The sequence below is a fragment of the Macadamia integrifolia genome, unplaced genomic scaffold (genome assembly GCF_013358625.1).
Source record: "Macadamia integrifolia cultivar HAES 741 unplaced genomic scaffold, SCU_Mint_v3 scaffold151, whole genome shotgun sequence".
NCBI classification, from domain to species: domain Eukaryota; kingdom Viridiplantae; phylum Streptophyta; class Magnoliopsida; order Proteales; family Proteaceae; genus Macadamia; species Macadamia integrifolia.
The window spans coordinates 837,142-850,008 of record NW_024868240.1 but is presented as its reverse complement, the minus strand read 5'-3'; the positions used below and the strand labels follow the sequence as shown (position 1 = coordinate 850,008).

General features: G+C 36.4%; 1 protein-coding gene and 1 pseudogene across 1 annotated transcript in view; one reads left to right on the top strand and one right to left on the bottom strand.

Annotated features, from left to right (window-relative positions):
• The first annotated feature begins 1,392 nt into the window (after positions 1-1,392).
• Positions 1,393-6,333, top strand: LOC122064048 (annotated as a pseudogene).
• A 1,918-nt stretch (positions 6,334-8,251) lies between these two features.
• The window catches only part of LOC122064062 (eukaryotic translation initiation factor 3 subunit E-like), a 6,711-nt gene continuing 2,095 nt past the window's right edge, over positions 8,252-12,867 (bottom strand). Inside the window, exons 3-8 of the mRNA XM_042627758.1 lie at positions 12,524-12,751; positions 12,315-12,436; positions 10,971-11,190; positions 9,654-9,796; positions 8,741-8,878; positions 8,252-8,637 (exon numbers count right to left, since the gene is read on the bottom strand). Coding sequence (XP_042483692.1) covers positions 8,538-8,637; positions 8,741-8,878; positions 9,654-9,796; positions 10,971-11,190; positions 12,315-12,436; positions 12,524-12,751 — 951 coding nt within the window. The 3' untranslated portion in view covers positions 8,252-8,537. The remainder of the gene's footprint in view (positions 8,638-8,740; positions 8,879-9,653; positions 9,797-10,970; positions 11,191-12,314; positions 12,437-12,523; positions 12,752-12,867) is intronic.

The following is a 12,867-nucleotide window of genomic DNA, read 5'->3' as shown; positions in this document are numbered from 1 at the left end:
AAGAAGCAGCTAGCACCCCTAAGCTTTAAGGATTAAATGAATAGCTTACCTGATCATAGAAAGGGGGTAACAAACCCAAAGAGCACTTGATTCTAAGATGTTTCCTTACTTTCAATACTTTAATAAAGAAAATTTGACAATGATAAATGTGAATCAGTGAACATAGAATAGAGATTATATGGAAAAAATCAGAAGAACAACAAGAAAAAACCCCAAGTTGTAAGAAGGGATGCACGAAATACTTAACCTGTTTACGGGGAGAAGGAGCAATAGAGCCCAAAACACTGGCTACGGATATGTTGTCCTCCCTCTCTCACTCTTCAATTGTTGAATGAAACTTCATGTGATGAGTGAAATTTGGGGAGATGTGAATTTCTTTTTCATGATAATCATATGGTGCGTGCTTTTGATCCATTGATTATTTTATTTTTATTTTTCTATGATTGACTCATTGACCATAAGTGTTATGCACTACCAATGCCCTTGGCTGCCTCAATGGTCAAAATTTTATGTGTCTTAAAAACCAGGGATCAAGTGTTGGTACCTCAAAGACCTAAAAAATAAGTGCTATGCACTTTATGTGGATGGGTTGCATGTGACGGTGTTAATCGATTTGATTTATCGTTTATTAAGTTGTTTTAATATACCAAATCAAAACAATAAACAGTTTTATTGGTTTTTTTCTTATTTCGATTTTGTCGTTAGTTTGAGTTATTTAGTTTGGATCAATTGGGAATGAATCTTGTTTTTGTTGGGCTTGAATCACAGCATTTTGATTCAATTTTATGACTTTAAGAAAATTAAATTACTTTTCCTGGTATATAAAATGTCAAGATTAAAAATCTGTTTTTATGTTTACAATTTGTTCAATAGCATATCAGGTCTAATCGATCAAAACCAATGGTTTATCAGTTTAAAATCAAACCAAATCATTTAATAAATTTGATTGGACTAGAAACCGATCCAACAGTTTTTTAGGTGATCTGATGACCTCTCGCTATTTGCCAAATTAATCTTCATTCACTTATTGATATAAAATTTCACTAAGGCTCCGCTGTTTCGGAGTAAATTTTCAATCGATTGCTCATATTATAACCTTTTGTACAAGTTGTAACGGTTGGTTCAGCTATTTTATCAAACACCCGATGTGCATCTTTGAATACCTCAAAGTATTTCCAGATCAGATTGATTTTGATTCTGTCTCACATCTTCTTGTACAATCGTAGATGGCAAAGGCAATTTAATAGGATGGGTAATGGAAAACCAAATCCACCTTTCATAACTTGAAAATGTCTTAAACCCTACGAATGCAAGAGGGAAAAGCACCTCGTCTCTGTTTCAAGTTTTCTGCAAACTTGGCAGAAATCTCTGTTTGTTCTATTATACACGACGATGGCGGACAACAGAGTACAATCTGAAGAGAAACGCAAAGAGAAGAAAAGAAAGCTAAGAGAATATGAAGAGAAGGAAATAGATAGAAAGACTTTGCATATCGATCTTCCGGAGGAGAAAGAAGCAGAAGTAGTAGAAGAAGAAGAGAAACACGAAAATAGAGAAATGAACCAGAAGTTTCAAGGAGGACCTTGGAAAAATCCAGACTTGATTTTATTTATCCAAAGCAAAGAATATGAACTTCAAAGGTCAGTTTGCTCACTCAAATTTATCCCTTCCTGTGAAATTAAGGCGAGAAAGAATCTGAGATTTGCCAACCGCAGAGTCGTCGATGAGTAGGGCGAAGGGCAATAATCGATCTTCCTCCGTTTCCATTTCAGACTTCTCTCCAATATCCTCCCTTGATTCTCCCTCTCCCTCTCCCTCTCCCTCTCCCTCTGCTACCACAGATTTTGATCCTCACGATTGTGATGAAGCAGGAGACATTTGCAGGGAAAACAGATACCTAGTCTCATTTTTTTTTCTCCATCCATTTTATCGAGAACGATAACAATTGTTTCACCGGCTATTTTACGGCCGTTTTCTAGGTAAAATTTGTCGACCCATTTTCCGGTAAATGCAAGGCTCTTGGTAAAATTTTCTGCTATGAAGCTTTTCCAAATCAAAATCCAAAGGGTGAAGAATATAATTTTATCTAAAATGTTCAAATCATGTTTTGAACCAATCAATATAAAAAAAAAATAACAGAATGCAAGGTAAAAGGAAAAATAATCTGAACATTTAAAAAGAACAGGGGTTGAAAGGATATTTAAAAAAACCAAAAGAGAAAAGATGTAAAAATTAGAAAACAAAGGGATTGCAATAAAATAAGTAAAAAATAAAAAAAAATTTGTAAATATAGGTCAAATGTAAAGAAATGATAATAAATTCCCATAAAATATTTCTGATTTGGAGGTGAATATTTCAGATTTCATGGGTTCCATGCCAAATTAATTTTGAATGCAATCACCATCATACAATGAAAGGATCATGGGTGGTTGTATGAAGATCCTACCTGGGTTGACTTCTCACGGCTGTGGACTTCTAAAAATTCCCCAATCAACATATTAAGATTGTGTGTGGTATGCATTCTCAAAGTAGATTCTAAAGTGAGGAAATAGAGAATATTGGGTTTTAGAATACATTATATTACCAAAATCTATTATGAGAATATATACTAAGGGTGTCAATCGATCAGGCTGGGCTGGACCGATTTTGATCGGGCCTAGCCGGACTTGACCACTTGAAAGGCAATCATCAAATTATTTTCTTAAATGAGTTGAAAGCTGAAAATATGTGAACACAAATCCTTAACAAAGAATAGAAATATTATGATATTATGGTTGTTAAAAAAAATACGATTATGACCATCACAACTTACACAACCTAAGACTGCATAGAGGGAAGCCCCAACATGATCACCGTTACATCTGTTGTTAGCTTGTAATGACCGGTCGAGTCTGTTACAAAACCACCGATCTCAAATTCGAACTCGGAACTCTTACGACTGGGTGGCTCGGGTGAATGAGAAGTTGAGAACAACACCGGACAGGCGGACACACTCTCACGTGACTCGGAAAGTGTAGAACAGTAGAGGGGTTTAAACTCTTTTTTCTTTTCTGTTTGCGGAGTGGGAGGGTTTATACTTGCAGTCTTCGCCTTTCCTAGCTTCCATTGCAGTTGTAAATGTTGAATGAAAGATTCTTCCCTCTTCACTAAGACTTTAGAAAACATTTCACCTTTGGTTGCTCAGGTGAGTAGTCCTTCGCCTTCCTACAATCTAAAATTTCCTTCTTTGTTGTTGGTAACTGAATTTTTCTTCTTGTTTTGATGTAAATGTATGTGTTTATATTTTATTTTTTTTTTCTCTCTATTAAAATCTATTATTGTTGTTTTAGTTTGTGGAATTATAACGTGATGTGGTCTGCTATCAGTCTTTCGAAGAATTTGATTCAATCGTTTTAAGTGTTTGCTTCTGAATGATTTGATTTCCATGTGCAAATCGCAAGACTGATCTATTGGGGTACATAGATGGAAGATTTCAGGTGAAATTGTTTACATTTACAGCTTCTCATTCTTGATTTTCATTATTCTTTCAACCGTTGTCTCAATTGGGAAGGAAGGGGTTGATGTAGAACATTCCTTTACAGTGATTTTTTTTTTTTTTTTTTTTTTTTTTTGAAGCATCTTCTTTATCTTTTGTGCAGGATATGAATCTTTGTAGTTTTTCTTCATTTCAATTGGTGATCTCTTGTCATACAAGCTTTTTCTAGAGCCATCTTTAATAAGAAATGCAATAACTTTTGGGTTTATCTTTTTCTTGGCCTTCACCTTGGGAAGTAAATTATTACTCTCTCTAGTCATATCAACATATCAACATATCGGACTAGGATCTCATGGTCGTATCACCCATATTGCTGTAGAGAATAATTTTAAGGGGAATGAATTTAAGTATAGCAGATATAACATTTGCAATTTATATCTTCTAGATGAATATGTCTGAACTTTTATTCCTCTAGTTTTGGTAGTCTAGGCAAATCTTTTTCTTTTCAGAAAAACAATTTATGTTATTGTGCACCTAATGGGAGCAAAATATGTGACCTTTCCTTTTTGTTTTTCTTTTCCAACCTACTGACTGAAGGAACTAATGGTTCAATGTCTTGGGGGTTGCAGGAACGTTTTCAGACCTATGATTATCCTAAGGAATATCCAATTCCCACTCCCCTTATTATCTTCTGCATTTGCTCATTTCATGTCTACGAAATGCTCCCTTCCTCTTTCTTTGATACACTTGTCTTCAATGGAGAAACCTTCCTTCTCTATCAAAAGATTCAAAACAACATCTGGTCATCAAGAACAGTACTGGCAAGGCTCTATAGAAGAATCTTACCTTAAAGAACTTGTTGCTAAAGTTCACGTTGGGAACAGTGAAGGTGAGGTTTTGGATTGCCTCCTGCAGGACCAAACTTTCCATAATATTCAAATCTCAAACCAACTTGTTGATAAATTGCTTTTTAGGTTCAGGGATGACTGGAAGTCTGCAATGGGCCTTTTCCGATGGGCGGGATCAAGGTCAGGCTATAAGCACACCATGGAAACATATGATAAGATGGTGGATATATTGGGTAAAATGAAGCAAATGGATAGAATGTGGTTGTTGGTGGCAGAAATGCATCAGAGCCATCTCATCACGCTTAAAATAATTGCCAAGGTCATTAGAAGACTCGCTGGTGCTGGGAGATGGGAGGATGCTATAAAGACATTTGATGACTTAGAAACTTTAGGCTTGGAGAAGAACACAGAATCCATGAACCTGTTGCTTGATACACTATGCAAAGAGAAGAAGGTTGAGCTTGCTCCGGAGGTCTATTTGAAACTCAAACCACACATTTCCCCAAATACTCACGTTTACCATTTTCTTCCATGGTTGGTGTAAGGCTAACAGGATCAATGAAGCACATTGGACAATCCAAATCCAAGAGATAAAAGGGCATGGCTGTCGCCCTTGTGTCATCAGCTACTCAACAATCATCCAAGCCTATTGTAACCAATCCAACTTCCGCAAGGTGTTTGAGCTCTGTGATGAAATGAAAGCTCAAGGATGCCCTCCAAATGTTGTCACGTACACCAGTATAATGTATTCACTTGCTAAATCAGATTATTTTGAGGCAGCCTTCCTACTACTGGAGGAAATGAAATCGATTGGTTGCAAACCTGATACACTTTTCTACAATGCTTTGATTCATGTACTTGGCAGAGCTGGCAGAGTACAAGAGGCTGTTCATGTTTTTGAAGAGGAGATGCCTATGAATGGAATTGCTCGAAATTCTTCAACTTACAATACAATGATTGCCATGTTCTGCCATCATTCTCGAGGACAAAATGCTTTAAATGTCTTAAAGCAGATGGAAATGTCAACTATATGCAAGCCTGATCTTCAAACATACAATCCATTACTCAAGCTGTGCTTTAAAACTGGAAGTACTGATAATAGTTTGGAGAATTTAATAAATGATATGGTTTATAAGCATCATCTTGGCCTTGATCTTTCAACTTACACACTTTTACTTCATGGGCTCTGTAGAGAAAACAAATGTGAACAGGCTTATCGTATCTTTAAGGAGATGATTGGTCAAGATATAACTCCCTGATATCAAACTTGTAGTTTGCTTTTAGATGTGGTCAAACAGAAAAATTTGGATGATATTGCCGAGAGGATTGAAGCTGTAATGAGGAAAATGAAGGCCTCCGGTTAAGTGAGATAGACAAACATGACTGGCTAGATGAGCGTTATGATCTTCTGCTTGTTGCTAGCAAATTATGAATTATAAGTCTCCAGTGTAAAGCTTTCTCTAGCTCTTATTTAGTTTCAAATTTCTGATGGAGAGTGCAATGTTTAATTGTAGATTGATTCCAGAGTTGGGCCTTGAAAACGCTCCTGAGGCAACCATTGAACATTATGGTTGGTTTTAACAGAAGCAGTGTTGGTTCATTTGGAATGGTGATCAGATTGTTGAAGAGGCACGGGAATAGAGAAACAAATTCAAGCTGAACATTGACTAACACAGAGATAATTGTGAAGGGAAATGATGACAATAGCACATGGGACCACTTAGGTTGTGTTTGGAATGACTGATTCTCACATGTTGATTCTCATAAGAATCTATTATACTAAACCTGATTCAAAAAATGTGATTCTTTCTCTTTCATCTTGTTTTGTACAGAATCACTTATTAAAATTTTTGTTAGAAGAATCATATCTGATACATCAATTTTGGTATCAGCTTTGTCAATGTTCTCGAGCAGAATCCTTTTGGTATTACATCATGGAATCACTTCATTTTCTTTTTATTCGTGTTTGACAATGATCAATATGACATGAACATAAAGGTTTCTTTGTTACTTTCACTTAATTAATAGAAAATGGAGGAATACCAACTTCTGGTCGGAATGATTAGTATTAGGTTCCTTTTCTATCCTTTATGGAAATAAGGGCTATATGTAAGGCATATATAACTTGTTTGGTAACTTTATTAAAAATTTGTGTATCTTGCTTTTATGGTTGCCCTTTTTCCTGCAATCCTGGCTCAAGCTGAACCCCCACTGGATCTCACTGATTTGGGATTTGCACTGCATTAGTTTCTGGTTGCGTTCTTGTTGTTTGCCATCTCTGCATATAATATCGTATTTTCTAATTAAATCATAGCTCACAGCACACAGTCACTTCTTTCTCCCCAACTCGTGAATTCTTTTTTGGACCAGAATAAAAAATGGCTGGGGATTACTCCCAAGAAATTGATCCAAATGCCCCCTTAGAATAAATATATATTTTCTCCACCCTTTTTCCGATACTGATCACTTCATGAACTTTCTGGGTGTTATCACTGCAACTCTGAATTGCTTCACTTAATACAGATCTGTCACTTAAAAAACTTTAATATCATATCCTCACACATCCTTGATTGTCAGTTTGGTTAAGTGGAGATGAATGGCATCGCCGCAAGGTATTGTCTTCTGATTTCCTCAAGAGTTTTCTTGTCTTTGATTGTCTGCTCAGTTAAGTTGAGACAAAAACTGAGCTCTTGAGCTCACTTACTCAACCTCCAAGAGGGCATGCCACTTTTTGTATGCTATTTTATGACTTCATCAGATCTACAGTGCCAAGAGTTATGAGGCATTTGTTTGTTTAGTAAACCATTAAAAATAACTCCTTTGTGCTGCAGGGATTTAGAAGTGGCAATTAACTGCGCCAGATCATTGAAATTTATGATCTCCAAGGAGGCAATTGGAATGGTGGGTTGTTGAACATTTGCGGTTGGTGGTGGAAAAACAAAGCAAGGCTCGAAAGGAGGTGCCGCTGGTGACACTCCAAAGGCTTCCACACTCAGCAAAGATGTCGACTCCACCACAGTTGGTGGTGCCAATATACTCAAGGATGGAGCAGACTTCAAGATCATGCCAGACTCTGAATACTCTGATTGGTTATATGGCACCTGCTCGATAAGCAGACAACATTGAGTGAAATAAGTCGGAAGAAAGTGGAAACTCTTCCATATGAATAACTCGAGCGTTTTGTTAAGCTGAATATACGTGCCCAGATCTAAGACAATAACTGTGTCAGAGCCTAGAACTGAACTGAAATCTTTATTTTTCTTGCTTTCAGTATCCCTGTTTTTAAATGCTATGTCCCTGTTTTATGGGTTCATCGATTTTAGTCATTTTACCCACATGAGTACATGAGTCGACAGAAATCTCTTTTATTTATATACAGAACTATTCTTGGTTGACATTTCTATGCCTTAATGTATGTGTTCAACTAGCTGAAACCTATGCATCGCACGGGAAGCCTAGAGAATCAATTTAATTAAATGATGGAAGGAAATTTGAGAATAAAATATAAGGTAGTGAATTGAGGGTACATTGTTAAAAATTGACTCGGACTTTTTTGAGTAGCCTGTATTCATTTTATCTTTCTAGAATTATAAAAAATAATAATTGGTATTGAGGATATGTAGATAGGCCCACATTTTTTGTGGGCGACACAATTGGTTGTGCCACATGGTAGTTAAATGAGGTTGAAATTTAGAGTCTACCCATTACCCCCCAACAAATAATTAACTTAGTATCTACCCAAAAAATAAAGAGGTTGAAATTTAGTAGATAGGTACATGAGTAAGGGTAGATAAGAAGTGTTCTAAGCATCAAACTGGAAGCTCTCCTCATCCTCCATCGCAAATCTAAAAGCCATTCAATCTGACAACACTACTGCATACACTAAGGACAGTGATAAAAACTAATACTAAAACAAGAGAAATACATGTAGTTTGAAACAGGGTAAACATAACAGCAGAGCTGAAGTTTAAAAAACAAATGAGACGGACACTTGGAAACAAAATCGTTTTCTTCAAGAACATGTGACATGATAAGCTTGCAAATTTTACGATTGCCCTTTTTTTTCCTGATGAAACTGTAAAAAATTCCATCAGTTAGCTCTCTCGGATCCTACTCATTAAATAACTAAAATCTCTCAAAATTGAATTTGATCTAGTTCTAAATTCAAAGAGTTGGGCAACAGTAGTTCCCAAGTGATTAGCACCCAAAACCTCCTAACGTGCAGCCTGGGTCGGTCCAGCTTCAAGAACCTGATGTGCCAATTTGTAAGTCCTTCCTGCCAGTCCTTTTGTGTTCTCTATGATCTGCTCATAACTGTTGAGCGAAGTGTAGAAAAAAAAACTGGAGTATGAAGGAAACACACATAATAACAAAATGCATCAAATTAATCAAAATTGGACAGACGATGTATACTTACACATTAAGATGAGTGGGCTCCATCACAACAGTCCCCGACTCGGAATCGATCTTGGCATCGAGCTTCGCATTCCGAACAAGATTAACAATCCATCTCTCGGCCTCATCATAATTCAGATTCAACTTTTCAGCTAGCATTCTGCAAGAAAATATCGGAAACTATCAAGATTGGGTTTTCTTTCGGGCATGGCAAGTTCATAGCAGTTAATTTAAAAAGTTGAAACATGACAACCACATCTTCTGCTGAAAATAAAATCAAATGAAAAGAGTGAAAGCACTAAGCACTAATTATACATATGATTACAACAAACAGCATTACAAAGTGATCAAAACACCAAAAACAAACAACAATCAACAATCATACTTGTAATAAGTCCATAGCTGCTTTACTGTAAGTATATTTTCCCTTGATAGATGATAGATATTATTGCAAACTAAGACAACATAGTACAAAAGAAAGTACAATACAACAACAAGAGGGGCATTCAAAGGCAATCAATAACAGAAAACAGCACACAATACCATACCCTCTAGCAAACAAAAATACTTGCAGATCCAAGAAATCCCGTACATACAACCCCAAAACCACGTAAAACAACAACAAAAAAAAAAAATATTAACTTGGTAGGATACTGCAAAACACCATCAATGCAACAAAAAAATAGTAGTGGTTACAGGGTACAGATATTCGAATAAGCTATGGAATAACAAGAAAAATGGAATGTTTAACCACTATTAACTTTCAGGAAAATTCGAAAATCGTAAAAAAAATCAACCAAATACAATAATGAATTAAAGACTATGTGCATGTCTGTGTGTGTGTGCATGTACAAAGTACTATATAAGCACAGCAACACAAATTCAGGAAAATCTAACACATCCAATTGCATATTGCTTAGGATCATCATACACACCTCATATCGATGCACTGATGTATTCGGCAATATGTCTCAAAGATAAAGAGGCGTGCATTTTCAAGGAACTCATCCCTTAATGGTACAGTAGAAAAGTTTCCTTCTTCAACTCGTTTTCCAAGAAACGGGTCATTCAATATTACCTGGAAATTGAATCCAATTTGTGAGTTCAGCATTCATAATAAGACGGAATTTATTTTGCACAGTGATAAGATAAGGGTACAGTAAAATGATTCAATTTCTCATCCAATGACGTTTCAATCCAAACATCTACCAAATTACAAACCACTTGATGTTCCCAATCATGTAATAGAAGATGAGGGCCTCACAAGATGCTGAAAATCAACGGAAATTGTAGTTACTAATTAGCTAAAATCTAGCTGCAACATGTATCTTGCTCATCCGAGTACCAATTATGGTTCAAACATCCAAACATTTGATCTTACATTCATCAGTACTGTTACCACTACCTTAGAATGCACAAATCTTCAAGGACTCTACTCTCCAAGCCACACAGGCACGCCACGATGATCATCATAAAGATGGCATTCACTTTCCCTTAGACCGCTAGAACAACAGATTTCTCAATGTTGCCCAGGGGAAGAAAAAAATAAGGAACTTGAACAACTAAGCAATAAGGGTACTCTCCTCCCAAAGGGAAATTGTGAATGAGGAATTATTGCATACAAGAATTTAAATCTCAGTATCACAGATCAGAATCGACACTGAATCCTAGTCCAATTTGATGATTAGACCTGATAATGGCCAACCTTCAGGATGACAGTAGCAGCCAGTATTGGCTGGATCGGTGCTACTTGATCTGTCTCAGATCCAGATCTATTGATCCACCTAATTAAATCCCGAAACTTCGTCACATGTATTCAAAATTTATCCATTTAGAAGAATTTCCTCCACCATGGGCACCTTTTACAAATCACATGAGCCCATTTCATGGAAGGAAATCATCATTTCTGGAAACCATGTCCAAGCATCCAAAAACCCTCGCAGTCAATGCAGAGTAGCCGTACAAAAGAAAAATTCTTCTACAAATCAGCAAAAGATTTAAATGAAAGCTGATTATTATTTATTTTGTATGCTACTCTTCCTCTGAGGTATTACTCACATATTTTCACAAAAGAACACAGCATCACACAACCATAGATACTTGAAGGTGTTAGACATCCAGCCAAAGAATATTAATCTAAGGTTGTGAATTAACACAAGCATTGAAAAGAGAAACATAGCACAGAAAATGCTGCATATTACCGTTATAAATAAGTAAAAAGAGTGTCCTGCATGTCAAGGCTGGAAACTTACATCTTCACACTCTCGCAACTTCTTTTGAGCACCATCAAAATCATAGTTAACATATAAACATTCTAGGAACTCTGTAATCGGATCCTTGTAAGAGTACTGTTCCTGCTGAATGACTTTGATAAATTCTTTCAGTTGAGGTCTTCTCCTTTTGTTAACAACAAATGCAGCAGCCAAGTAACGCAAAAGATGCGGTGCATTTGTCTGAATGGCATTTATATACCTGCAAACAGATGTTTCTATTTCCCTTCAATAAAATTATAAAGTTGATAGTGTGAAATTAAATCTTGGTTCAAGGCCAAGATATCTAAGTTTTGACCGGTACCAAGATGAAACCAAAGGTCGATACTAGTTCGTACCAGGTTTCAACCAGTTTTGAGCTTGCAAGTTTCTACCAGTTTCGACCAAACTTGGTCCAACCAGCCTCTTAAAGTCCCATATCTCCAGAGTGAGGAACCTAGGTTCCAACACTTTCGGTAGTTTTAACCAGTTTTGATTCTTAGAGTGAGGAACCTAGGTTTCGAGTTTGGCCCAGAAAAATACGAGGTTTCGACCCCTGGCATATCTTGGTTTCAGCCAAGGTTGAAGCCAGCCTTGAAACCGAGATTTAGACCCTTGATTGATGGCAACAGCTTAAAAACTGATATAACAGTAAAAGTAGACATAGCAGCAGCAGCAATAGTATACAACAGTCTAGTAATGCATGTTTGATTTTGTATTCTTTCATATATATATATATATATATATATATAAAGCATGTTTGACATGTTTGACAGTGTCTTACCACATAATAATAATAATAACCATAATAATTAATGACAAGCTTGGTCTTGCCCCTAGTATGACATCAAACAGAGCTGTTTGGAGAGCAAAGATCCATGTTGTAGACTACATTTAGGTGGGATGCCTGGGAAGTGTTGCATTGCCTTATTTCTTTTCTTGATCCTTCCCCCCTTTGCTCTCTTCCTCCTTTTATCTTTTCTTTGATATATTTAGTTGGGAAAAGGCTGAGTTGTTGTTGTGGTAATAAGTAATGATAACTACAAATATAGGAAAAATACGAATGCCAGAGAAAATTGGATGTAAATAAACATAATGACAAAAAAAAAAAAAAAAAATCCAAATGATTCCATGGTATTTTTTCAACCATTACAAGAACTAATGTGTGGAAAACGAGGTAGGACCTACACAGCAAATAATAACACCATGGACTTCTCATGTCAACCTGATATGGCACTGTAAATTCTCAGGTCAAATAAGGTATTAGTAAAGAAGAGCAAGAAACAGGTGCAGTAAAACAGAAGCAAATAAAAAGGTGGAAATGAGAGATGAGTTTAGATGGTAGACCTATCATAGAAAAATAAATCAATGAGCCCTGTTCGGCCACTGTCATGGTTAAAAAAGATGAAAAGGCTCCAATGCATCAGCCAAATTCTACTTTGCAACTGAATCAATGGTGATCCAAAATTCTGAAACAAAAATCACAATCAGGTAATAAACATTAGGCAAGAAATGTAAATGATTTGCTGGCAACTAACCAAGTATTGAATACAAACCTTTGAGTCAATGATTTCTCTCAAGCGATTAAGCTCTTCAAGAGCAATATCCCAGTTTTGCATTAGTATCTCAGCAGCTAGCTTTCCCCATAATGCACTCAAATTCCTTTCACTATTTGTGGACAAATCCCTGTACTGATATAGATAGTCGGCAGCACCAGAGTAGTTTCCACACTCAAACTGAAATTTAGCATATTGATATAAAGCCTCTATCTGCTCTGGCCCTATCTGCTTGTAAAATGCAGTCATTATTTTTTTTTGGGGGGGGGGGGGGGGGGGGGAAGAGGAAAGATCCCAATGTGCTACTCACTAATGGACTGGTCCCAGCACTCGAGAGAATAAGC